The sequence below is a fragment of the Eptesicus fuscus genome, chromosome 7 (assembly GCF_027574615.1).
Source record: "Eptesicus fuscus isolate TK198812 chromosome 7, DD_ASM_mEF_20220401, whole genome shotgun sequence".
Lineage (NCBI taxonomy): Eukaryota > Metazoa > Chordata > Mammalia > Chiroptera > Vespertilionidae > Eptesicus > Eptesicus fuscus.
In genome coordinates this window covers 81,438,929-81,466,888 of record NC_072479.1, presented here as the reverse complement: position 1 = coordinate 81,466,888, position 27,960 = coordinate 81,438,929, and the positions used below count along the sequence as shown (strand labels likewise).

General features: G+C 38.3%; 1 protein-coding gene across 1 annotated transcript in view; it reads left to right on the top strand.

The window, feature by feature from the left end:
• The window catches only part of PTPRO (protein tyrosine phosphatase receptor type O), a 115,587-nt gene that overhangs the window by 62,731 nt on the left and 24,896 nt on the right, over window positions 1-27,960 (top strand). The window contains exons 13-19 of the mRNA XM_054718619.1: window positions 5,208-5,347; window positions 7,266-7,398; window positions 9,238-9,358; window positions 13,512-13,580; window positions 15,857-15,940; window positions 20,590-20,625; window positions 24,995-25,076. Of these exons, the coding sequence (XP_054574594.1) occupies window positions 5,208-5,347; window positions 7,266-7,398; window positions 9,238-9,358; window positions 13,512-13,580; window positions 15,857-15,940; window positions 20,590-20,625; window positions 24,995-25,076 (665 nt within the window). The remainder of the gene's footprint in view (window positions 1-5,207; window positions 5,348-7,265; window positions 7,399-9,237; window positions 9,359-13,511; window positions 13,581-15,856; window positions 15,941-20,589; window positions 20,626-24,994; window positions 25,077-27,960) is intronic.

Sequence of the window (27,960 nt, the reverse complement as noted above, 5' to 3'; positions counted from 1 at the left end):
CTGTACATAATAAGCAAGTGCCCACTCTGGATAAGTTGGTCTTCTGGACAAAGGAACTTTTCAGGAGGCTTCATCATCCTCAGTTACAAGGAAATGAATGGAAAACACCCTTGTTTGGGGGGAGGAGGCTATGTGTATGAAGGGCCCTTAACTAGGGCTACAGAGGTTTGTATTCCAGCTGTGACTCTCAGGGATAAATTGTGTTACCTTAGAAAAGTGGCTCAGGCCCTCTGGAGTTCAGTTGCCTCATCTATAAAACAAGGGTCTGGACTAACTGGTCTTTAATGTTCCTTCCAGTTTTAGAATTTAATTCATGCATGAGTTCAGAGTTAAGGCAACAAGGTTAATGATACTTAAGAGCAATGATTTTGTCCTAGGAATTGTGCAATATGTAACTCCTAACTAAATAAAAAGGCTAACTATAAACACATATCCCTGAAACAAAAAAAGAGGAAGTCAGAAATTTTGTTTTGAAACTAAGTAAAGTTAAATGACAACTTTCTCTAAAAAAAATCTAGCAATCTTAATTTACATAAACTGGTAAAACCATAAACACACCCAGTGATTCACAGAAGGGAATATTACATTTGCTATTATTAAGCCATAAAGAATTTATTTAAAATGTAATGGAAATGACAGGTATTTCTAATTCCTGAGCAAATAAAACTTTTGTTTTGTTTATAAATAGGGCCTAATTATAGTTTAATGCTAAATATTTGCCTGAATTTAAAAAATATTCCAATGTTGTTTTTAAATGGTCTATTAAATATATCTAGGAAGAGAATCACTCAAAGTCAACAAGAGAATTGGCCTAATAAACTTTAGTTTAACAAAGGTTTCTTGCTCTTTAATATGATTTTATCTTCTTGATTTATTGCATGTCAATCTTAATTCACTCTCAGTAATTTATCTATCTCTTTTTTCTTCTTTCAAATTAGTGCTTTCTTTTTCAGATGTTTTGACTACGTTGAACATAATTTATGCAGTTTATATCTTAAGTCACAGATGCTTTTTTTTTGGCCAAGTTTATACAGCTTATTCTGTTTAAGGTAGAGCTGCCTGAGTTGAAGAAAATAAAAATAGATTTTAAAGACATATGATAAAGATGTTAAAGACTATCCTTTGTATACTAGGATACTAGCAAATTGCTATTAGTGAGGCTGAGGGTTGAAAATAGATTTTGCCACCACTGATCATTTTTTAGAATGTTTTTCTATTGAATTTCCCTTATCACCAATGCTCTGCATTTGTAAAATGACTCATCCAGTTTAGAGGTATGAAATGTAAGCAGAATGAATGTAGTTGGCCCTTATGGATATAATCTTGACCTCATTAACATCACCCTATCAGCAGCTAAACTAATGGGTCACATTAAAATAAGAAACAATGTAATAAACTGTCAGAGAAAGATGGATTTTAGACAATAAATGCATTCTACTCTGCTCCTGGCTCCCTTTGGAATTCTCTAGGAAATAAGAGATTTGCTGCCAGAGCTGAGAATAAGAATTAGACACTAGCTTGTACTTCACTGGAGGTCACCTTCACTCTCCAGAGAGCCTGGGCAACAGCTTGATCCTCTCCTAATCCAATCTAAATTAAATGGTAGAGGTAGCTTTTCAGCTTTCCATTCTGCCCATGGTCTGTGCATTGCACTTGATCCCTTTATAAAATTAGTTTGGATTCCCAACTCATATAGAAGAGGCATTGACGAAGAGGGAAGAGAAGGAAAGGGAGAGGGCCAAATAGTTCATTGCAACACCAGCAATGTTAGAAAGCTTATAGAGAGTACTGAAAAGCAAACAACCCTGTATCTATACCCCAGTTTGTAAAAATAGTTTATATTACCCACATCCATAAGTTCTCACATCAAATATCATAGACTCTGAAATTATTTTAACCAAAAGGAAAGCTGGTGTCATGGAGCAGGGCAATTTTGAGTAAGTTAGTATTTAAAATGTGACTTCAAGAGATAGAAAATGGTAATCAGATGTTCTATAACTAATATCTACATGACTCTTTATATTATATAAAGTGTTTTTGTATATATTATCTTAAAGCTCATTTACTCTTCATAACATGAACAAATTATGCCTATTCCTCTCCTTTACGAGCTAGGCTATATTTGATATTTTGAACAATAAGAGACTGTATTAGTTTGTTTGCTAGGGCTGCCAAAATACTTGACCTACTTGGATTTGACACGATAGATATTGATCACAATTGATCATACAGGTAGGATTTATCATGAGCAAAGTGGTGTTTTAAAACGATGTAAGCCATCATTGACAAATGAAGAAAAAGCCAACTAGAGGCGGGGAAAAGGAGTAAAGGACTACTGTAATGACTGATATGTGTGATGACAAAGCCTGCAACATAATGAAAAGAATAGATAAAGGAAATAAATGACAACAATTATTAAAAGATATGCTGTCTGGCATGGAGCAGCAAGAGAGCCTCAATATAATTGTCTTAGATGATTGAATGAATGGTGGTACTCTTGAGAGAATCAGGAGTAGTTGGAAATTAGAATTGATTTGTGAGAAGGTGAGGACTCCAGGTTCCATTTTGATCATATGGAGTTTAAGGAAATAGTGAGATATTTGAGTAAGCACAGATTGTAAATACATGTGTAAAAAAGGCGAATCTGGAGATTAGTAAAGATCTGGGCAATGTTCATATCAGACAACTAAACTAATTTTATCTACCTACTAGAGGCCCAGTACACAAAATTCGTGCACAGGGGAGGGGGTCCCTCAGCCCAGCCTGCACCCTCTCCTATCTGGAACCCCTTGGGGGTCATCCCTCTCACAATCCAGGACTGCTGGCTCCCAATCGCTTGCCTGCCTGCCAGCCTGATCACCCCCTAACTATTCCCTTGCCAGCCTTATTGGCGCCTAACTGCTCCCCTGCCAGCCCGATCGCCCCCAACTGCCCTCACCTGCCAACCTGGTTGCCCACAACTGCCCTCCCATGCCAGCCTGGTTGCCCCCATTTGCCCTCCTCTGCAGGCCTGGTCCCCCCCAACTGCCCTCCCTCCCCTGCAGGCCTGGTTGCCCCCAACTGCCCTCCCCTGCTGGCCTGGTCGCCCCTAACTGCCCTCCCCTGCTGGCCTGATCGCCCACAACTACCCCCCCTGCCAGCCACCTTGTGGCAGCCATCTTTGACCATATGGGAGCGGCCATCTTGTGCGAGGGCATGAGGTTCAATTTACATACTACCTCTTTATTATATAGGATAAGAAAAATGTATAGATAGGTGTTCTAGGGATTCTAATCATTGTCCAATAGACTCACTCTGAGGAGCAGTTCAGTGGTATATAATTTTTCAAGAGAAATAACCCAGGCTCAGCTTAACAAATAATTCATACCTACCCCCAGACAACTTCACACTTGCTTTCAAAGGTCCAAGTTCTACCCAAGTCAGAATCACTGGAGGATTTATTCTCTGACTCATAACACTGTTAGCAATGTGGGAACTGGAAGTTGGTCTCTGTGTTTTATCATCAATCTTCATCAGAGGGAAAGTGAGACAATACAATGTCTGGAAGAGTAGGCAACTCATTGCAAATGAGAAAGGGGTCCTGACATCTATTGTAAATTATTCTTTTCTCTTTCCTCCTTCAACTCTTCTTCCTACCCTTGTCTAGCTTACTCTGGATAGAGCAAAGACTTCTTTTTAGTTGGACACAAATTTAGGTTACCTGCAATAGATCATATCAAGAATGATTCTGAAATACTTCTTGGGTTCCGAACAGGACCATGATGATGATAGTCTACAAAGAAAGCATAAACCTTCCCACACAAAGACATACACTTGTCAAAGGAGTGAAAAGGCTTCTAGGGATTTTTCAAGCTCTTCTAAAACCTAAGAGCTGGAGACCGACTTAGGAGAGTGGGGCTGATAATAAAAAGAAATCCAAGCAAACAGTGGGAGCAGTTGTCTGACAGGGACACTCAGGTGGGCAGAGAATGCTGTTATGTAAACCCAACAGCAAGATATGATATGTCCAAACGAGCAACGTCAAGGCGGTCTGACAGCAGGCCACAGGGACCTTGGTCTAAGAAGTTGGATTCAGACATAGCCCCTTGTATACAGGACCTTATCCAAGGAAAGGCAATGCCCCAAGGACAGCGGCGCAGGGAGGGGTTCAGCAGAGATTCAGGAATTGGGGAACAAGACAGCAAACCACTTCCTAGAACTGGGGAACAGGCAGGGGTTGGTCTCAAGCCAACAAGTTCAGTGACTCGATTACTAAAAATGAGCATGAAGGGGCCTGGACAGCATTAGCTTACATAACTAATGAATTAATTTATTGATGATAAAATCTCTAAAAGAATAAGATAAAGAAATCAGCTCACTAACATTTTATTAACTACCTAGTCCCTTTCCATCAGTATTTTTCTTTTTTAATTTTTTTTCAATTACAGTTTACATTTAATATTATTTTGTATTAGTTTCAGGTGTACAGCATAGTGGTTAAACAATCATATACTTGAAAATGTGTTCCCACTGTTATTTCCAGTACCCATCTGGCACCATACATAGTTATTACAATATTATTGATTATATTTCCTATACTGTACTTTGCATTCCCATGACACTTTTGTAATTACCAATCTGTATTTCTCAATCCCTTCACCTTTTTCACCCAGTCTCCCAGCCATCAGTCTGCTCTCTGTAGCTGTGGGTCTGTTTCTGTTTCATCAATCTTTTTCTTTAACCAAGAAATCTTATCATCTAGTTAGCTTTACCCCTTTTAATATTGACTATCATTTCAAGAAATCATTCATAACTAAATTATTTTAAATAGTCTCAAGAGAAAGGAAGGCAAGTTGTTGGCTAACCACCAGATTGAATCTTTTCTTTTATAGGGAATGCACACATCATTTTCATTTTCTTGGTCTTTTAAATTTAGGTTCTTGTTTCTTACCCATAAAGCTCTGGATTATCAGGGCCATGTGAACTCCAGTGTAGATAACATAAAAACTATTAATAGATGACGTCTGTAATAAGCCTGAAGTAGGAAACAACTGTTCCAAAAAGAGAAGTATAATATAGAAGAGGAAAAAAAGGCAATTAGATGACTGTCTTGGTGAAAGGACATACCTATATTTGAATTTTTGTGTGTGACTATTTTATCTTGCTGATCGGTGAAAGAAGAATATGTTAAGTTTAATTAAACATTTTTAAACTTTTTCTTTGCTCAGAACCAGCTCCTCCAAAGTCACTCTTTGCAGTGAATAAAACCCAGACTTCGGTGACTCTGCTGTGGGTGGAAGAGGGGGTGGCTGATTTCTTTGAAGTCTTCTGTCAACAAGTTGGCTCTGGTCAGGAAACAAAACTGCAGGTACCGTACACACTCGTCTTCCTTCTCCGAGTTACCTTTGATTAAGGCTAATTAGCTGAGCAAAATTAAAATCTTGGCTTTCTTTGACCGATAGAAAATGAAAACACTTCATTTATGCTTTTGCGTTTCAGTGAGAGAAATTAGCAATATGCTCAGAACAAGCCCGAAGTATCTTGTGAGAACCAAGTTGCCAAATTGCCAAGTTTATTTTCACCTTTGAATTTCTCTTTTGTCCCTAAACCTTAGCCCCTCTGGTTCATACTGAAGGATTAAGGGGGTTCACTTTTCCTTTTGGACATTAAATCCATTGAGAGGATGAAGACACTGCCATGGAAAACATAATTTAACAAACATGAACTGATTCCAATTTTGTGAAGGTCACCGTATGGAACACAAATGGCAGAATTAATACCTGACTTCAAAAAAATTTTTCATACACTTGTGGATAGTTCATTATTCTATAAATAATGAAATTAAAACAAGTGCCACAAGAGAGATGCATATTACTAAGAAGAATTAAAAGGAGGGTCCATCTCTAGTTAGTAAGAAAGGAAGATAATTTTGTTTGGCAAAATGTAGGCTAGGTGAGGTGATTGTTAAAGCTTTAGAATCACAGACAGCAAATATGATGAACACTCAGTTGTCTGACAGCTCAAATATATTTTACAGTCAGACATGGAAGGAAAATGGCAAGTGTGAGGAATATCCTGAAATACAGTGAATAATTGATGCTTTTTAAATAATGAAGTTCTTGAGATTGAGAAAAAAAGATTTCTGGGAGTATAAATCTTCTCATACTGAGTGTTAAGATAATTTGCTTTATTCCTTTTCCCTTTTGATATTGACGTCTATTAACTTATCTCTTTTTTATCTTTACTGGTCAGCAGAATCTTTTTTTTTTTTTTTTTTTTTTGTCCTAAGAATCCTTTTTGAAAACCGATGCTCTGCCAGTAGTGGGCTTTTTCCTCTAGAACTGCAGTGATATCTTCCTTTAAGAGAACAAGGGGTAGGCTGCTACTTACTACAACTGAGTCTTGTTAGCAAGTCTTTCCTTAGAAGCATGCTTTATAGGATAGTGAGAGATGGGAGTGGGAAATAAGCGCTGATGCCTTTCATCTTTTAGGCAGTAGTTTTCAGGTCCTTGTTTTGCTGGCTCATCTTCTTATAGTGTGCAGTAATACTTGTCACTAGTCTGACTGCTGGCTCACCAAATGGAAAACTTATTCTGCATAGAATAGGTGAATATTAAATATTTTAGAGAATGCAAAGTCGCTATGCCTTTGGTGGATGCTATTAAAAGCTGAGAATGCAGACAAAGAGGGGGGGTCCTTAATATACAAAGAACTACCACAAATAAAAAAGATAAAGACCAACAACTCAAAACAAAGATTTCACAGAAAATAAACACAAAAGTCTCTTAAACATATGAAAAGATGATTAACCTTCTCTCATGGAGAAAGAAATGCAGAATAAAATTACAGTGAGGTATAGTTTCCACTAATAAGATTGGAAAAGCTCAAAGAGTTTGCCACTATGCTATGTTAGAAAAAGATAGGGCAACAGGCATTGTTAAATATTGATAGTAGGTAGATAACTTGGAAATGTCTATGGAGGACACTTTGTCAATACCTTTCAAAATTAAAAATACACAGCTTTTGACCCAGCAATCTAATTGCTATGAATATGAAAATATATATATATATACATACATTGTGTATTTGCGAACATATACTTATGTTCCCATAATTGTGAAGTTATCTTCCCTGTAGCATTGTTTATAACTTATTTTTCACTGCTATCCTTTTTCGTCTTTTAAATTTTTTATTCTGTCCCTCCATTACCAACTCAACTATGAAAAATTTAAAAATCAAAATAAATGAAGGTTACATAACATTTATTTAATTTTCTGCATCTCCAGGAACCGATTTCTGTTTCTTCTCATGTTGTGACCATCTCCAGCCTTCTTCCTGCCACTGCCTACAACTGTAGTGTCACCAGCTTTAGCCACGACAGCCCCAGTGTCCCCACATTTATAGCCGTCTCAACAATGGGTAACTACATGCAATAGGGGGATCTGATGTCTTTAAAAGTTATATCTTTCCAAAATTTTTGTATGTTTAAATATATATATAAAATCTATCCTTTTCATGGAACCCATGCTTGTTCTATTGAAAAATTCTAAGCTTTGAGGTCAGGGAGTGCTTAATTTCGATCCCTATGTGATTTAAGGGAAGATATTTCCTATATCTGAACCTTTGTTTATTCATCTGTCAAGCTAGAATAATAATATGTAACTTGTTGAGCTGTTTTGAGGCTTAGAAATAAAGGACATAAAATCCTGGCACATGCTGTCTAAATGCTCGTTGGTATCAATTTCACCATCCTCTTCAGTGGTAGCCACAGTACCCTAACCAACTCTGGTTCATCTAGTTCAGCTTTGGCCATTAGCTGTCAAATAATGGCAAGACTCAATTTCTGGGTCAGAGCAGAAAAGTTTCCAATCAAGCAGAAACTATGAGTGGGGAAGTTTAAAAATAATGAAAGGTCCAAAATAATGCTGTTTCCTTGTTCTTTTTCTGAGCTATATGTTTTATTCCCCTCTTTGTTAGAGTCTGATTCTACAGCCTGAGATCTCCCATGAAACTGCCTGTAATAAAACTACTCTTACTATCACATTACCCTTTACTGGATCCATTTTCATTTCTATAACATTTGTCATATATTTAGCCACTGTATCCAAGATGAATAGTGTAGGCTTTTTTGGTTTGTTTGTTTTGGATTTTTAAATTTTTGTTTTTTCAGAAGAGAGGACAAAAATGGACCTAATAAGTATATCATATCAATACATCCTTTTACACTCTTCTAAATGTAACTTATTGTTCATTACTCCTTGTCATCTCTACAACAAGCCAGAAGCAGTTGATATTATTAAACTTATTTGCTAGTGAGGATAATGAGGTCCAGAGAGACAGATAAAACAGCCTCCTCAAATGGCAATTAGTAGTCAAGTGAACTTGAACCAGCTCTTCTGACCATGAGTCTACTCTTCTTTCTGCTCAAGTACTCTGCCCATGAACTGGAGCCACATTGTCCCAAATGGGAAGTGGCAACACCCAGAGACTTAGGAATTGTATATGCCAGCCAGTTCCGTGATTTTATGATCAGTGCAGAGGATGGTATCATTCTTGTCTTCTCTGGCTCCCTGTGAATAGTTTTATAAAACATTTGACATAAATTCCCACCTTTAATACCTTACTCTTCCATGAAGTGTGATGAGCTAGGCAATGTGTAGTGCCATTGTAGACCGATCATCATATAAAGTATATGAAAGGGACACAACCTCTGTTCTCAAGGGCCCTACAGCTTATGAAAAGGTTTAATCTCTTGAGTTGTACAGATGGAAAACCTCTCAACATATGGTTACAGATCATCAGAATGCCTGCTCCTAGCGATGTGTTAAGTGCTGTAGCAGATGGCAGCTCGCTAATGCCTTTTTCATATACATTGTTAGTTGTGAGTGAAATAGACAGTGGTGCTTTCTGACTTTAAAATCATGGGCGTAAAATAAGAGTTTGCAAGCTTCTGAAAAAGTTAAAGAATGAAAATACATGATAATGACTTCCAATGAATTGAAACTATATCACAGGATTTGCAGTTTATCATTTCCCTTTGTAAGAACATCCAGAATGTAGGCCTGAAATACGTTTGATCAATCCACTAACTTGTAGTTGACCCAGAAGAGGTTATTGTCAGCTTGTAGAAACATCATTGTTGCTGTTGTTGTTGTCACAAGTCCATTGCTCTCAAAATCAGAGGGAAAACCATGAGTGGGTTCGGTTAGTTTCCATGTAATGGAAGCTGTAACTAGAATGTATGGTGTATCTGTTTAGTTACAGTGATGAATCCCAATGTGGTAGTCATCTCAGTGCTAGCCATTCTTAGCACCCTGCTAATTGGATTGCTGCTGGTCACACTGATCATTCTCAGGAGAAAGCATCTGCAGATGGCTAGGTAAGTTAAGTTTGGTTAATCTTTTACCCACAGCCTTTACAATATTTTATTTATCATACATGTATGCTTTTATAGCAGTAAGTTGTCTACTTCTATTCCATGTTTTCTTCTTTAAATTTATCGTTATTATTGAAAGTGTTACTGATGTCCTTCTTTTTCCCCCCACTGACTCCCTCTACCCCACTCCTCTCCCCTCCCCAGTCTTCATCATACTATTGTCATGTTTTCTAAGAATACTTTTAATATTATTTTAGAAAATATTACCATTGGAATGGTAAAGCAAAAGATGGTTGGTTTACACAAAATCAGACCTCTTATCTATGGATCTTGTCATTTTAAGTGGCCCATACATTACATTTGGATAATTTCAAAGTTGTTTTGGAGTAAAAGAAAAATCTATACCTACTCAGAATGATTGATAAAAGTTAATATAAGTGAAGACCACAAGAAAGAAAAAAATCCCTTTCCTCATTAGTTCTGTTGAAGCTGTCTTATGATAAATTATTTGTAGAGTTTGTGATTAGGTCCGTTAAAAGTCCCCCATCATTTTTGTTCATATTATTCAGAGTTGCAGGCAGTTTCATTTTTCTTGCTGTTAGAAGAGCCTTTTGATTTATGATTTTGATGATTCCCTATTTCTTTGACTACCGATGCATTTCTTATCAGAGCACATTGTCAAGAACTTTCTGTGGTCCCTATAGTATCAAAACAATGATAAGTTCTCTTTAAACACACACACACACACACACACACACACACACACACACACACACTCAAAACCAGTTACCTAGTTAAGTACTACCGGGTTTGGGAAATTTGATTCAAATTTATATTTGCCCAATGTTAGTTGGCTGACTTGTCATCAATCAACATCCTTCTTTCTCAGAGTTCTATCATTCACCTATTCTTAAATAAATGTATGGCATAGTCAAAGAAAAATCAGACATCCAAATATCCAAGCTGTTCACGAGGAACTTAGAGCCTAGCTGGAGAGATGCAGATAAATAAATACATTTCATACTCCTTAGGGTCAAATCTTGATTTACAACCTATTTGTCCCTGTGGAGCCGACAGAAACTTTATTCATTTATTTAACAAGTGTCTTTGGACACCTATTTTGCGTCTGACTCCTCTAGGTGCTTGGAATGTAACAGTATACAAAACAGGCAGCTTGTCTTCTAGTGAAAAAGATAGACAATAAGTAATAAAGGTAAAAGTTAAAAGATTAGGTTGTATGTTAGCAGACAGTAATAGAAAAATAACATAGCAGAGTAAGAGAGATTGGTAGTACCTGTCTGGGGAATATGAGGACATGAGCTCTGGGATGGGGTAGAGTTCACTGAAAGGATGACATGTGAGAAAAGACTTGAACATGAAAGAGTTAATCATGTGGTATCTGGGGGAAGAGTGCACTCAAGAGAGGAGGCAGGAGCATGACTAGCAGGTTCAAAGACTAGCTGGAAGTCAAGAGTGGCTAAAGCAGAGGAAATGCATGGAGAGCAGCAGGAGTGATGTCAGATCATATAGGGTTTCATAAGCAGTTGTAAGGACTTTGGCTTTTACTCTGAGTAAATGGGCAGCCATTCGAGTTTAAGCGGAGATTAAAAATACCTGACTTACATTTTAACATTTTCATTTTGACTTTTATGTAAAACAGGCTGTAATAAGGCAAGGACAAAAGCAGGCCTGAGAACTGAGACAGCATTGACCATAATCCAGGCAATAGCGAGACCGTAGTAGTTCAACCCAAAGGAGTAGCAATGGTGGGTAAGGAAAAATGATCAGATTCCAGATCTAGCTTGAAAAGAGAGGCAATAGGATTTTCTAACAAATTGCATGTTGGATGGATATGACTGGAGTCAAGAATAACTCCAAGGTTTTTGGCCCTACCAACCAAAAAGATGGAATTGTCATAAACTGAGATAGGATTCCACATGAAAGGGTTTTGGAGCGGGGAACGTCAGGGCTTCAGTTTGGGAAACGTTACGTTGGAGATGACTGCAAGTGCAGGTGTGGAGGAGGCAGTGTGAAAGTCTGGTGTTCAGGAGAGAAGTCTGTATTGAAGATATAAATTTGGCAGTTGTTAGTATGTATATAAATGGTGTTAACGCTGTAGATGGGATGAAATCCAGAAGTGAAAATTAGAAAAGAAATCTCTGGATTAAGCATCAGAATAATCTAGTATTACGATTTTTATGGAGAAAAAAATGGGTAGCAGCAAAAGAGGCTGACACGAGACATCCAGTGGACTGAAAGGAAAACTAAGAGTGAGGTAGCCTGGAGGCCAGGGCATATCAAGAAGGAGATATCGCCTGGCTGGTGTGGCTCAGTGGTTGAGCATTGACCTATGAACCAGGACGTCATAGGCTTGATCCCCAGTAGGGGGTGTGCAGGAGGCCTCTGATCAATGATTCTCTCTCGTCATTGATGTTTCTATTTCTCTCTCTCCCTTCCCCTTCCTCTCTGAAATAAATAAAAAAATTTAAATAAAGAAGGGGACAATAACCCCTACCTTAGTGGATAGTGAGGAGCAATAATGCAGTAATAGCATAGCATAATACTCAACTCATAAGGAGTGTGCAACAAAAGCTAGCTCGTAATAGCAATAGGGGAGGGGGCGGTAATGTGGTAATGGGGGTAGAGGTATTATTGAGGGTGTTATTGCAGGAGCATCCTCAATGCTGCATACAGCAAAATATTTAGGAAAAAGTGGTTCTGCTTCAACCAGCTGGTTTTTAGGACAGAGGTTCTTAACATTTTCTGTGACATGATCCGCTGGCAGTTTGATGACGCTGTGGCTCTCTTCCAAGAAAAATGCTTTCTTTTTTAAGTGCATAAAATAAAATATATAGGATTGAAAAAGAAACTAATTATGTTAAAATATGGTCATCAAAGTATGTAAAAGAACAAATGTGTTGTATGCTTCTTTATTAATGCATTGGGTAACAATATGTAGTAAGTGTACAGTAATTCTCGTATTTTCCCATAGTGATATGGACAATATTTCAATACCTGCAGAAAATCCATTATAGAAAAGTATCTGCAATTTCTGTTGTTAGCAAATCTCACAAATACTGATGATATTATTGTGACTTGTTACTTACTTTAATAATTGAAGGAACTGCTAAATATATCTTCATAGAGCCCTAAATTCCATTCTTGGACCCCAGTTTTAAAACACTTGAATTGGAGAGTAAAAATATTTCTTCTAAGTTAAATGTAAATAAATTCCTATATTTTATAGGAAATGGACAAAGGAAAGTCAATTGATGTGTAATTCAAAATACAATATGATATAATATAGTCATGTATTTTTCAAAAGAAGAAAACTATTCTTAGAACATCTGATAAGAACAGGAAGATAGCTGAATTAGCATATTGTGTCAAAATCTCTGCTTCAATTCTGAATAAGTCCATCAATTTCATGGAGAGGGAAAATGAGATGCATGAGCCCCAGTGAGCTACGTTATTTATGCATGGTATTAAGCAAAAGATGGAGAAGGCATGAGAATATGTTTACCCTTTTACTCCAATTCTAGAAAAAAGGTTAACAATATTTTCTGCTGGCAGATTAATAAGCAACATTCTGGATAAGAGGCTCTGCACAGGCCTATCTGTTTTAATATGTATCATTCTTTTACTCTCATCTCAAGTGATGAATACAATGGGGATCACAACATGAGGGGAAATTTTTGGTGGAAGAAAACAATACATCTTGATCCACCATCATTATAGAGATGAAATCAATATGCTATAAAAATAAAACCCCATGAAGAATATTTTCTAAAAACAACCCAAAAAAAAAAACCAAGCCTTCATTTTATCTAGAACAGTTGCTATAACTTACTTTGTGAAAAATATTAAATCCCAAATAGTTCAAAGATTTATTTAGGATCCTGAGTGCCCTTTGGAAAGGATTGTGAACTGAAACCTTTTGGCCTCAACTTGCTGTGGGATGTGCGACCTTGTGAAAAATTGTTTTGTTTTGCTTTATCTTTCTATTTTGCATTTTATGCAAAGAGAAACCCATAGAACTCATTTTAGCTTTTTAAAAATGTAATGTTATGATGATGAGCCGGTAAAGACTCATATGTCGCGGTAAAAGAATGCTCCGTCAAGCAGTCACGTTGATTTTGTGATTCCTTTCATACAGGGAGTGTGGAGCAGGAACTTTTGTCAATTTTGCGTCCTTGGAGAGGGATGGAAAGCTTCCATACAACTGGTGCGTATTCTTTCAGAACAAGCCTCTAGACCGCGTAGCTACGCTGTTTGTGCTCCAAGCTGTGTTTTACTATCTTTGGGGGATAAGTGGTTTTTGTCTGACTATCCTTTCTCAGAATTTCTCTGACAGTGGACTTTCAACGGTCAGATCTGCACAGAGTATATTGGTATATATTAGTTTAATACAATTATGAAGTAGCAAAAGTGTCATAGTCTGCTCTGCATTTACTATATTAAACAAAGGACTAAATCATCAGTTAGGCCAGCAGCTCATAACTGTGCCCAAGAAGGGCTTACACTGAACAAGTGGGGGCTGGCGGCATGACAAGAAACCCCATTGAAGCACGTGGCACAGACAGCATCTCTGCTTAAGCTCACCTTTCAGTGCCTGGGGACAGGAGCCACCACCTCCGTTCAAACATCAAGCAGAAGTATACAGCCCAGGGCCCTCGACTCCTACTTACGGGTAAATACATATCAAAGCCAAGAAGGTTCCATGAGAAAACACGGCATCATTTTTCTTTATTGAGTATTTAGGACCTGGAGGGAGGAGGTATTTTGAGAATGAAGAAAGCACTTCCAGGGGATTAAATTGGTTGACATTATACTTAACAAGGATACATGAGAATTAACCATACATGGCAATCAATACCAAATGACACGGCTAATTAAGTAACCATTTGCTGAAGCCAGCACTGCTTACGTGATCTGGTTTGGCTTTTGTGCAAGCAACCGTGCAACGCACATTTAAACACAGACATTTCGTATTAATTCTTGGTAAGTAATCTTTGTTCTGTTTTTACTAATCCCCAAAATGATTAAAGAAATTTGATATGTGATACTGGAAATTATACTCTACAGAATCAATGAGGGAGGGAGGATTCTATATAAAAGATAAATTCTACCTCCCTGAGTGGGCACCTATCTACTTGAGGCCCACTCTGGTTGAAAGTCTAGTTGGAATAGGATGCTTTTGCGCTATTTTTAAACTTTAGTCCGAATGGAATTTTGCTATTGAAATGTGACTGGTTCACCAGTGAAGAGAGAGAAATTCATAAACCCTTGATGGTGAAAAGTTAGGAGACATTTCTAGCTTTGTTCAAACATATTACCACGTTTTGCAAGATGAAGAGACGAATTCCCTGATGTTTGTTTGCCGGCTGGCCCATCCTTAAAAATGGTCCAGTCACAGAGCAGTGGTGAGCGGCTCACGTGGGAAATGATTCATTTGTACACGTGCCCAGGAGAGCTGTGTGTATTGACTGCACAACCAGTCACAGCTTATAAAATATGGGGGACCCGTGATGGGAGAACTGAGGCAAAAGAGACTCCACTTCAGGGCTTTTTTATAAAATCCAGAAAATTCTCATCAACTCTTGGCAAAGACAGGTTTTCCAGGCCCAGCATTTTCAGGCTGAGAATAGCTATCTCGGTGCAGATTTGTAAAAACTAAAGTGACAAGGCGACAGCATTTCCCGCTAATTCTCAGAATAACTATCGATGCAACCATACGATATTTTTAAATCTGCATTAATGAATGTTCTATGTTACAACTGGTTGGAATATCTGAAATTGGTTTCAAACCATGCATTTTAAACCAGCAGTCTGAATGAGAATTAAAGTGAAACTCGGTAGTTTTGCTCCCACTCCGCTGAGTATTGGTTAAGCTCACTGACTAGGCTACTGTTCCTGAATGAATGGCACCTGAGTGTCATGCCCTGCCTCCGTGTTACGGGTTACTTTTTAGAAACGGTGTATAAGTTAAAATAAAATTAACGTAGAAAGTCACAGTAATGCACGAAAGTGTCCCGAAAGCTTCGATTCTTCGCCAGGACCGGTACATGTAAACTCACCATTTATATTCCCTCCCACAGCTACCAAATGATGTTTTACAGGTTCCTTAAAATAGACTTACTTATGCACCGCAAGGGTGATATCCAAGAGTAAGACTCGAGATAACTAATGAGGCATTTAAGCGCTTCATTTCACTGAATGCGAAATGTAATCACCTAATAGCAGACTAATTAACACAAAATACATTGAAAAAATCTGATTACAATAAGAGGCTGTGTGTGAATGAAACTGATTTTGACGACAATATTATAGCACTTCAGCCCTCAGGTTTAAATTTCACAGAACGGAATAATATTTCATTGTAATTAAGGTGCTCATTTTACTTGATTCCAGTGAATAATGTACTGATGTCTGTTCACAATTTATCTTACTAACTCTTGCCACTTCTTCATCTTTACGTCTGTTATCTATTAATGCTCACAGGCGTAGGAGTATATTTGCTTTCCTAACCCTGCTACCTTCATGTCTTTGGACTGATTATCTTTTGGCATTTTATATTAATCCTTGGTAAGTGATTTTTATTTTAATTTTTACTATTTACCTAACACAGTCTTTAAAAGTTAGCTTTCAGGAAGTAAACAAAACAGAAAAATTCTTTTATGTATTGGCAGCATCTAAAATTATTCATCAGTGAAATGAATTAAAGCAGTGAATGGTACCAAGATGCTAACAATAATGTTTCCCAATTAAATTTTCTTCTTGTGACGTTCTGGCATGCTTTCCTTCCATGTCATTTGTTTCTTCCTGAGTCAATCCAATGGCCTCTCATCTGTATAAATGATGCTCCCCATGTTCCTTCCCATCTCCATCCATTGCAGAGTTCCATATTCCCAAGAAGGAAAAAATGCATTGAGGTAGAGAAACCCAGAGCACTACCCCCTGCATTTGGGGCCTCCATGCTGATTTTTTGTATAAGAATGCTAAGCTAATGAATATGGAGCAAATGACCATGTTCAAACCTCTTTGTATAACTTATTTATTTATTTATTGTTTTAATATTTCTTTTATTGATTTCTGAGAGGAAGGGAGAGGGAGAGAGAATCGTTGATTGGCTGCCTCCTGCATGCCCCCCCTCCCCCCGCCCACAGGGGATCAAGCCCACAACACGGGCATTGGCCTTGGCTGGAATCGAACCCAGGACCCTTCAGTACTCAGGCCAACACTCTATCCACTAAGCCAAACCAGCTAGGTCTAACTGTCTTATTTAATTGTCATTACTCTGAAGAGGGTATTGTCACCCCATTTTAGAGCTATGAAAATAGAGGTTGAAGAAGATTAACTAAGCACTTGATGAGCTACTGTTCTTGAATGACTGGTACCTGAGTGTCATGCCATACCTCCATGTGAACTGTTACTTTTTTAGAAATGGAGTATAAGTTAAGATAAAAAGCCGCAGAAAGTCACTGTAGTGCACTAGAATGCAGCTTTATAGGAATGTGTCCCTTGCTTAATTATTTGATTTTCTCATTTTCCACCATTCATTTTAAGCTTATATCAGGTTGGCCTATGCTTATTTGCATGTCTTTTTTAATATATATATAACTTTTTATTGATTTTAGAGAGAAAGAGACCTTGATTTGTACTTATTGATGCATTCAATGGTTGATTTTGTGTGTGCCCTGACCAGTGATTGAACTCCCAACCTTGGTGTATCTGGACGATGTTCTAACCAACTGAGCTACCCAGCCAGGGCTTGCATGTCTTTTTTAATAGGTCCCTCTGATGAACACAGGATCAAATTTCAGCAACACTTCAACGTCCACTCCTTATAGTATTCATCAAATAACATGAGACCCGAGTTAGGGGTAAAAGCCCTTCAGTAGTTTGTAGAAAAACAATCCTGAAACAGGAAATGGTTATCTCCAGGCAAGAACAGAAGGCAAAACATAGAGCCCCATGCTTTCTGTCACTTTCAGTAAACTGCACACACACAACTCAATCAATAAAAATATACTGATTGTAACCTATGTTTTCAACCTGAGGCTTGTGCCATGCCAAATATCAAAGTAAAATTCATGATCCCTTCTTCTAGCTTAGCTCAGTACTCAGAAAGCTGCCCGAATTCCCTGCTGTTTGCTGCTTTTCATCTAATAACTCACCCCCCTCCTAACACTGCCCAGCTTCTACCCACTTCACGAAGAGATATGTTCCTATCGGTTTTCTAAAATCCTCCTGATGTCTGTAGTGGTTCGTGTGGAAATCAATTCTCTTTCTCATAGTGTTGCTGGAATCTTTTCCCAGGATGGTCGCAGATTCGTGGCCGAACCACAGTGCTCAGTTGGCTTAGTTAAGGATTGTGTTCTGCCACGATTTCTGACTTTCATGATCTCAGATCGTCTATCTGGACTCAGTGTTATTACTCTCTCTTTCCTTACTTCCACATTCACCCTCATACTGTTCCCTACTCTGCATCTGCCTGGTCTAAGTCCTCCACAGTCGTTGACATTGTAAGCATGAAGTAACATTTACTTTAAAATGCTCAGCTTTGCTCATGGTTATTGCATGCTCTAGTCAGAGGATGATGTAATCCTAAAGACCTTTTCTTAAGATTTGGGGGCGATTTTCATTTAGCTCATGAGAAAGTAAGGTAAGTAGTGCTTAGGAAATTGGGGGTATCGAGACCTTGGGGAGGGGTTTTGTTTTTAATCATCATGAACCCCATGCTCTGTCATTGCTTTATATTCTTCTTTGCAATGAATTCCAATCTGGCTGGCTTTATAAGACTGTCATACCATGAAGGACTTACAAAGAATGCAGCTTAGCTTCTTGAAATCAATGGGGCATTGAACCTTACCTAACATAAATGATAGGGATAAATTAAAAGAAGTGTATCATCCTATATGGATATATACCATATTTCTGGTGAGTATTGTCAGTTATTCATAAAATCTTTTGCAATGAGATGATACCCTAAGCATCACCCAACATGTTCATTGTAACATGCACACACACTAGCTTTTTCCATAATGTGCTGAAGTTAAAATTGTTAGCAAAGCCTTAACTTACATGTTTAAAAATGAATTTCCCATGAGGTTAGTCTTAGAATGAACACAGCAATTACAAATGTTAGATAATTATACCACTATTGCTGTGGAGTCTCATAATTCAGTACTTTTGTCATGTCCCATAGCCTTAGGATATCTAAAGAAATTCAGCAAAATCTAGGTGTAACAATGAGAGTCGTACACAATCACAAAGACCTACAATTATGATGATCAGAGTATGACAGTGAGTCATCTTAAAGCATGTGGTAGAATTTCACATGGATTTAAAGTTCATTCAATCCATGAATGAGATAGAAAGAAACACCAGTGCCTCTCCTCCATGAGTCAGATTTCCGCACAGCTGTGAATAGTAGCAGCTTAATATTTCAGCACTGAATTTATTCAGTGTCACCCTCCCACATACACTTGTTTCTTCCCCGGTTCCCTTAAAGTCTGTTTGGTTAGGAAAGGTTTCTTTCTTTTTTAAAAATTTCACTCCCAATCACAAAATATGCTGGCAGCCTCCTGACTTTGCCAGAACCATCAGTTATCTATGCTCACATTCTGCTACATGAAGTAACTGTGGGAACCCTAAAGCTAGCTGAATTACCATTGCAAGCGCTGCGTAGGAGATTATTCAAGAGGCATTTCTTTAGGCTCCCAAATGCTTGTATGGTACAGCTCTGCCCAGTATTACAGTGAGGTTTTGGGAGGATAAGGGAGAGGCAAAGTAAAACTGGAATGTTTGTTCCCTTTACGTAAATCCCAAGTATAGAAGACAAAGAGAGGACGAGGACAGGAACTCTTGAATGGATTGTCTTCCCTCAGAATTGGGGAAGAATAAAAACTACTTGAAACCAGAAACACCACTTGCCTTACAGACATGCCCCTACGTTTTCTGTCCTGCCTTACTTTCTCTCCATCCGAAAGTCCCATTTCTCCAGTGGGACTATAGGAGTCCAGGTATCAAATTCTTAATGGAATCATTAAGTAAAAGGGTCAGGGTGACATAGCAAAGTTGTTTGTTTTAACTGAATTAAATAAGCATTTATTTTAACACCCACTATGTGTTCCAATAGCTGTGCTCAGCTCTGGGGGAAGGGATGGTCTAGCTGCCAGACTGTCAGTCTGATGGATGGACAGTCAGACAATGTGAGAAATGCCCCGTGAGTAAAGCGCTGTGCAAGCCGAGAAAGTAGTGCTTTATTCTGCTAAAGGCTTTCTGGAAATGGAGGTATCCAAGCATGCATAATTCTCATGTAAATAAATATTTTGGCACACGAGGGTACTCAAATCACACCCAGTTATTACTATAGATCGTTTATTTTCTGAAAGTTTGGATGCTTCCATCAATTTTCAAAGATCCTTGAAAACACTTATAAAAAGTATTTGCTCACAATCATACCTGGTATTACTTATATAAGAAATTAAAATATAATAATGAAGTGCTTCAGCAGACTATTTTAGCATTAGCTACTAGATCAGTTATCTTACCTATTGGTTGAAAACTATTCCCCTAAGCACCTCCTTGTAATTAACTGAAGCATACCTTGAGTTGAGCTTACAGACTAGTAATGAATTAAGAACAAGCAGGTAATTGGTTCAATTCCTCAAACAGCTTAGAAGCTAGTTTATAATTGAATATAAACAACGCCATAGTAGAATTATATAAGACACAAGCCAACACTGGTAGCACGAATTCACATACCCAACAAAAATGTCCAGAAAAGCTGTTTTAGTTTTAATTAAGAGACCAACATATCTTCCCTCCCACCATTATTTCTCACTGTTATTCCCTGGTTCTTTACTTCTTACCTATAGAACTGGGAGAATTAAGGTGGTTGATATTTTTATGTATTTACAAAATAACTTTAGCAACTTAATCACCAGGAGCAAGAAATTATATATTTCCAGATTTCTGTTTCTGGCAAGTATTAAATATAACATATAGGTATGTTCCTGCAATCTAATAGAGTTTTTTAAAATGAATCTGAAATTATTATCATTATGTTCTCATTTAAGGGAAAGTAATTAAACAAATCTGAGATATGTTTAGTGAAAATTAAATAAAATCGAGGTGCTTGATGTCATTATTTAAAATTCTTCAAGTTTAATCATTATGTTAATCAATTCTTTTGCCCAGATAAATTTGTCTCTTTTTTTAATTCTCAGGAGTAAAAATGGTTTAAAGAAGAGAAAACTGACTAAGTAAGTGTTTTCATTTTAGAGATATAATCGATATTTAACATTGTGCATGTTTAAGGTGTATACTGTATTGACTTGACAGATTTATATATTGCAATATGATTACTACTCTAGGATTAGCTAGCATCTCCATCTGTAACATAATTATCATTTTCTTTTTGTGGTGAGCACACTTAAAGTCTAGTCTCAGCAATTTTTAAGTATGTAATGCAGTAAGTGTTTCTTACTATTTCATTTCTAAATATTTTCTTTAAAAATGTTCTTCATAATGATGTTAATGTTACAAATTAAAAAGATTGCTTGTTTTCAAATAGAATGGATGCTTAAGCAAGAGGCAAGGAGCATTTGGGATCTTGCTCCCAGGCATATATCCTCATTTTGGCTCAAATAAACTTCTTACAATTATTTTTTTTAAAAAGAAAGAAAGAGGCAATTGTGTATTTAAATGGCTAAGATATTATGTGTTGGTGTGTTTGCACATATGGAGGGCATGACTACTAAGGTGGGTGTATCACAGAAACCATATCAGGAATAAAAAAAATATTATCACCAAATGACATCTGAGAAAAAATAGGTTGTTAAGAATTATCAAAGTCTTGCTGAAGGAAATGTTTTTCTAAATCGATAAAAAAAATAATAATTTTTAGCCACTCAAAATTTTACAAAAACCTTTGTCATTTTGTACTTTGAAGTTCTGTGCTTATTGCAGAGAGAGGCTTTTACTAGATTTGATGTTATAATAAATGCTTTGAGAAGTGCTGCCTCAGGAAATCTTTGTAATAAATAGAAAAAGACAATTGCTCTTGCTAGCCTGTGGTTTTCCTTATCTACTGAACTGTTAAATTGTAAGAATTAAGATTCTGATGGGTGAAAATTAGCCATCAGTTGATTTCAAAAGCCTAATTAGATGATCACCTCCAGGCCTTCAGTTAAACTGTGCATATAAAGAGCGGAATATCTATAAATAGAGCTCATCCTTGATACTTGCTCAGGATAGAATATTGGTGAATTAATCTGAGGCAATTAAGGGTTCCAGCCAGATCTATGGCATCTATGCCAACGAGGAAAAAGTCACAGAGCATATAATACAAGAGAAAAGTTGATGCAAAAATATTTCTATATAGCCTTGAGTGACATAGTACTTTATTTTATTTTTTTTTTATTGATTGATTAAGGTATTACATATGTGTCCTTATTCTCCCATTACCCCCCACCTCCCATACATGCCCCCACCCCCCTGTTGTCTGTGTCCATTGATTAGGCTTATATGCATGCATATAAGTTCTTTGGTTGATCTCTCCCCCTTACCCCCACTGTCCCCTACCTTCCCTGAGGTTTGACATTCTGAGTGATGTTTCTCTGTCTCTGGATCTATTTTTGTTCATCAGTTTACATAGTATTTTAGCACATGTAAATAACAGAATAATTTTTTTCCTAAATTTATTTCAAATCAGTATGCACCCATTGACATATACCACGTGATATAGGAGACACAAGACTGGCCTAAAGAGAGAAGAGCTACTGTCACCTGGAAGGAATGATTTGACAGAAACAGAAAGACTTTGTTGCCCAAATTATCCATTGGGTTGTTAAATGAGATAGAGAGGCATAGACTAGAGCAGTTAAAAGACAGGGTCTCAGAACCAAAAAGGGAGACTCCATCAGGGTTTGCTCCTCCCAAGGCCCAGGCAGAGAGGAGAAGGAGAAGCAGGATGTGGACAGAAGTTTCCGTAGAGGTTAGGAGTGGTGGAAACTGCCCACAAGCCAGAACATTGCATCAAACCAGCTTCCTCATTCCCTTCTTCTCATTTTCCCTCCAATCTTATCTCCTTCTCCAAAAACCATGTATTGGGGGGCTTTCTACCCCCCCTCCCCAACTTTCTATTTACTTTCTCTTTACCTTTTCTCTTTCACCCCAAATGCCCCCAACCACCATGTCCCCTTGGCTCTCCTTTCCCATCTCCACTCATCTTCATCCCATCACTCCTTTCCTTCACCTTCTTCTTCCCACTTTCCCTCTAAATCTTTGACCTGCTCATCTCTGCTCCCTCCCAGCTTCCTTTTTCTCATCCTTCTCCTCATCATCCTCTCCCTGATGTTCATACTTCTATTTCTTGGTTCTTTCTCTGTCTCTCTTTTCCCTCCTTTCCTGCTTTTGCTTTTTCTAACCCCTAAATATTTTCTCTGACTTGCTGTCCCTATTGATGCTCCCACGTTGAGCCATTTTTGGGGAAGGATAGCAAGTTTGAAGTATAAAAGCTTTTAACCGGGAATCATTCTCTCTGGGCTCCAGCCAGGGTTGCATGGCTCAGTAGTCACGTGGTCTTGGACTTCTCCCTTGATTCTCTTAGCCTTGACTCTCTCATCTGGAGCATGGGGTAATGTTGGCCATGTCTATCTTATCATCAATCAAGCAACATAACATATGTAAATATTTTAGGTGTATATAACTCAGTAATGTTATTGTTATTAAGAAAAACCATTAAAGTTTAAATGTATTATCTATGTGTGGCCTTTAAAATCTAGTAAAATAAGTTAACTATCAGATTAGCTAATGAACAACTTTAAACAAATGGCTATTAAGTACTGTGTATTTGCTATGAAGATATAAGGCCACACATAGATGACATAAGCTGAGTAACTTGCAATAAGACTAAAAGAAAGGTCAACTATGTGGACCCTGACAGAGTAGAAGGCTTGGGGTAGGTGGCAGAGGACAGCATGCTGCAGAAGCTTAGGGAGCAGGTCAGTCTAGGTAGAGTATAGGCACAGTAAGCAGCTATAGAAAACTATTGGAGACGGCACGGATGGACCTGGAAAATATTATGCTAAGTGAAATAAGCCAATCCGAGAAAGACAAATATCACATGATCTCACTTATTTGTAGAATCTAATGAACAACATGAATTGACTAACAAAATAAGACCCGAAGCAGGGAGGCATGGAACAACCTGACATACCTAGATATGGAGTTGGGAGAGATGAGAAGAGATAAACCAAAGAACTTATATACTTACTAGGAGCCCAGAATCACATGGTACTGCCCACTCTCAAGTGACTGGTCTGGCCCTGCCTCCCTCCACGGGCCCCACAGCAGCCAGGGCTGCTGCTGATCAGGCCCTCCCCCAGCGCAGGCGCGCGGAGGCCCCTGCCGCCCCGCCTCTGACGCTGTGTGCACAACCTCCTGCTGTCCAGTTGCCCCTTTATGGCATCCCAGTTAATTAGCATATTTCTCCATTTTATATATAGATAGATATGCATAGCCCATGGACATGTGCAATAGGGTAGTGAAGCTATGGGGTGCTGGGTAGGGGCTGAGAGGAAGGGGGTAAAGGGGAGGAATGGGAGATATCTGTAATACTAGCAACAATAAAAATATATTTAACCCTTTGCACTCGCTTGCTTTTTACTCGATTCCTTTATTCTACTGGGATTTAATTTTTTAAATACCCCTGATTTTACAAAGCGCGGCAGTAGAATAAACTGGAGTTTATTTTCATACAAACTTATTTATGGGATTTTTTTATATTTCAAATTATTGATACATCAAAGAGTAATTTTAATCTCTATATCCGAGTGCAAAAGGTTAAAAATAAAAAAAGGAAAACTACAGGAAATAAGCCATAATCCTTTTTTTTTTTTAAAAAAAACAAACAAGAGAAGAGGTGAGAACTTTTGCTACAGATGTAGAAACATATGCTTGGATGTCTTATTAGATGGTACCTCTGAACCTGCATATCATTTGATAGATATGCAAACCTCTAAGCATGGCTGTCAAAGTGAGAACCTGGCAGCTCTCTGGATCTATTGCTCCACCCACAATCCTGCCTCTGTCCTGGGGAGACAGCGTAGTCAGCAGCCCAATTCCTTACACTTGTAAAGCTTGCTTAAACTGGCAAGCTTCTTTAATATACGGGGTGCAACCTTGTGAGGTGGTATGATAATAGTATTCTATAACTGAGAATGCTGAATCTAAGAAGATCATATAGAAAGTAAAGTAAACCCATAACTCCTACAAGTCTGCAGGGTCTAATCCATTTTTTTCCCATCAACCAGAATTTTCTAGAAACCACACATATGAGTATGTGTGTGAGTTTGCAGGTATATGCTATTTTACTGCTGGAGTAAATTGAAAATCTAAAGGTATCTCCTATCTCAAGAATGCTTCATATAGATGGCTCTCTTTTTAATTACAATATAGTAGGGACTGGTAACTTTAATCAAAAAACAAACAACAACAAAAAACAGAGTGCTAACCTTTGAGAAGCAAAACTATTTTCTCCAAGAAAAGTGTTCATGTTTAGAAGTAGAGAGTTAAACAATACCTATCGATAGGGTTTTTAAAACATACTTTTCTTTGTGTTTGACAAAGCCCGGTTCAACTGGACGACTTTGACGCCTACATCAGGGATATGGCCAAAGACTCTGACTATAAATTTTCTCTTCAGTTCGAGGTGAGTGAATAAAGCAGACCCTGGTAGATGGGGCAAGGGGACTGGCAGGTGTGGGTTGGTGTCCTGTCCCTGCTCACTGGGCAGCGCTTGGAATGAGGTTACATCATAAACAGGATGGGCTCAGGAGTGTCTGATCTTATCAGGTTCAGAGATAGGATGTCAGCTCTTAGTTACTAGTTCAGGACGGGGGGCACAGATGAAGGAAAGGAGATGCAGGCACTGAGGTGAACAAACGTGGTTATGGGAGAAGCTACTGTTGAAAATCAAGGTGGTCGAGACTGCAGGGGAAAGCAAGCTGACGACTGAGATTGGAAACAGAATTTCACTTTCAGGAGATTTTTAGTGTGTTTCTCAAGCCACTTGGGCCACAGTATGGTGGGTGCAATGGATCTGTTTGTCTTATGGGCATTTAAGAGACTACAGTGGGGCTCTTCTACCCATAGGACTCTTGGCATTCTACTTAATATTTCCTTGTGAAGTTTTGTTTCCTTTTCTTGAAGAAATTGGGGAGAATCAGACATGGTTTGTGTAGTAGAAAAGAGTTGGCAGCACCTCCTATTTCTGAGGCACACATATTTGTTTGAGTCCAAGACCATGTGTCAGAGCGCATGGGAATGAGCAAGCCTGGATCTCCACAGTGTGAGGACTATCACCACGCGTTTCACAGCACATAGCACAGTCTGGACAGGCACATCTTCAGCTTTCTACAGGGGGCGGTCCATGATTCAGGGGAATCTCAGAAAATGGAAACACAAAGTGACTTTTCTAAATACTGAAGATTTTTTTTTAAGCCTCAAAGGTGCTCTTTCCTGTGAAATAGCAGGTTGTAGAATGTAGCTCCTTCTTCCTCATTATTCACATTAACTTCTTCTTTCCACCCATCAGCCAAAGACAGCTTTGGTCTGCAAGAAATGAGGAATCCTGGTGTGGAAATTCTAACAGGAAAGTTAAGGAAGAGAACTTTAGATGTTATCAGATACAAAGCCCCTAACTACCACGTGTGTCATGAAAATTCCACAGTTAGCCATTGCGTGCAGGTGCATAAGAAATTGTAGACGTTGCACCAAATGCTGTATTTCAAAGAACAGAAATTCAGTTTGAATTGGAGATCTATGGTGAGGATGTCATTTCAGAAAGTATATCAATGAAAGGAGGAGAGTTTTATAAGAAAACATAAGCCCAAACTTAGAAAATATAAATAGCTGGATAGTTCTAATGATGAAGATTATGATGTAGGTACACTTTCAACCTCATTGGAGCCACCGCCTCTTAATTTCTACAAGATTATACGACCTTGGTAACACAGCTAAATCCCTGCCTTTGCTGGGAGGATGAGGAGTACCTCCCGTCAAACTTTGGTATAACTATTACTGTGCTTCTGAAATGCATTATTATTAAAAATATTCAATTAGTCTTTTATTTTTTGTAAAAAGAAAATATTATTTTAGTTGTCCATCATAGGAACACAATTCAAACTAGTTTAGACCAAAGAAAAATGGAATTCATTCCCAGGATGCTAGGTTATCTCATGTGATCAAAGGGAAGAATGAGTAGCTGAACCAGGAGGGCAGGGAAGCAGCCCTGTCAAAAGTATGATTGGAACCAGGGGCCACGCCCCTGCAGAGACCTCTTTTTATTTCTCACCTCTGCTTCTCTCTCTGTCTTGGCTTCACCTTCTTTCACTGTAAGCCAACCTCTGTGTCTATGGCAAACACGACCACTAACAACCTCTGTGTCTTATCGTATAGTTTCCATGGTTTTAACTCTCTTGTTCATATTTTGAAAAATAACAGGGGATGATTCTGATTGGCTGGCCTAGGCCATGATGTCCCCTCAAACCAACCGCAGCCAAGGAGGGCAGAATCACCTCAGAATAGAACAGCTCATACTGGAAGCACAAAGCTAAATCAAAGAAGGATACCGTTATTTTCATAGCAAGGACACTGGGATAACCAAACAGTGAGGGATTAGATCCCAGCTGCAGATGCTTCAGAAATGTGAAAAGTAGAATTGTAAATTTTATGTGCTAAATGCTCACTTTTTAAGATGTTGAGGGCTTTTATACATTTGATGTTAAACACATCTAGGCTTATCTCATAGAATTTATAAAGGATATAGGAATGTACTAAACTGGGAATTCAAAAACCTGGGTCCTCCATACCATTTTGCCACTAATTAATATTGAAAAAATCAAATTTTTCATCACCTGAGTTTCTTCATCTATAAAATGGTAGGCTTCACTGAATCAGTGATTCTCAATGGGGCCAGTACCAGGCAGTTCCCTAGGCAGGGTTTGCGGATGTGTAGGAGTGTTTTTGTTGTGGTGGTGGTGGTTTTGTGTGTGTGTGTGTGTGTGTGTGTGTGTGTGTGTGTGTGTGTGTGTGTGCTGGTTGTCATATGGCTTGGGAGTAACCTATTTAGTGGGGAGAGGGAAGGGATGCTAAATGTTCTTCAATAAGTGGGACAGTCCCACACAGCAAATTGTCCACTGAGAACACTAGACTAAATGTGGGGTATGGATACATCCAAGCTTTAATACTCAGGGGTGATGGTCAGGATTCTGCAGAGAAACTGAATCAATAGATAGATAGATAGATAGATAGATAGATAGATAGATAGATAGATAAGTAGATAGATGATATAATAGGATTTAGAGAAAGCAAGATGGAGAGACTTATTTTAAGAAATTGGCTCACATGACTGCCAGAGCTAGCAAGTGTGAAATCGGCAGGGCAGGCTGGGGACCCGGGGAAGAGGTGATGTTGCCACTCAAGTCCGCAGTCTGGAAGCAGAATTCCTTCCTCCTCCAGGGACTTCCGTCTTTCCTCTTAAGGCCTTTGATTTACTGGATAAGATCCACCCACATTTTGGAGGCTAATCTGCT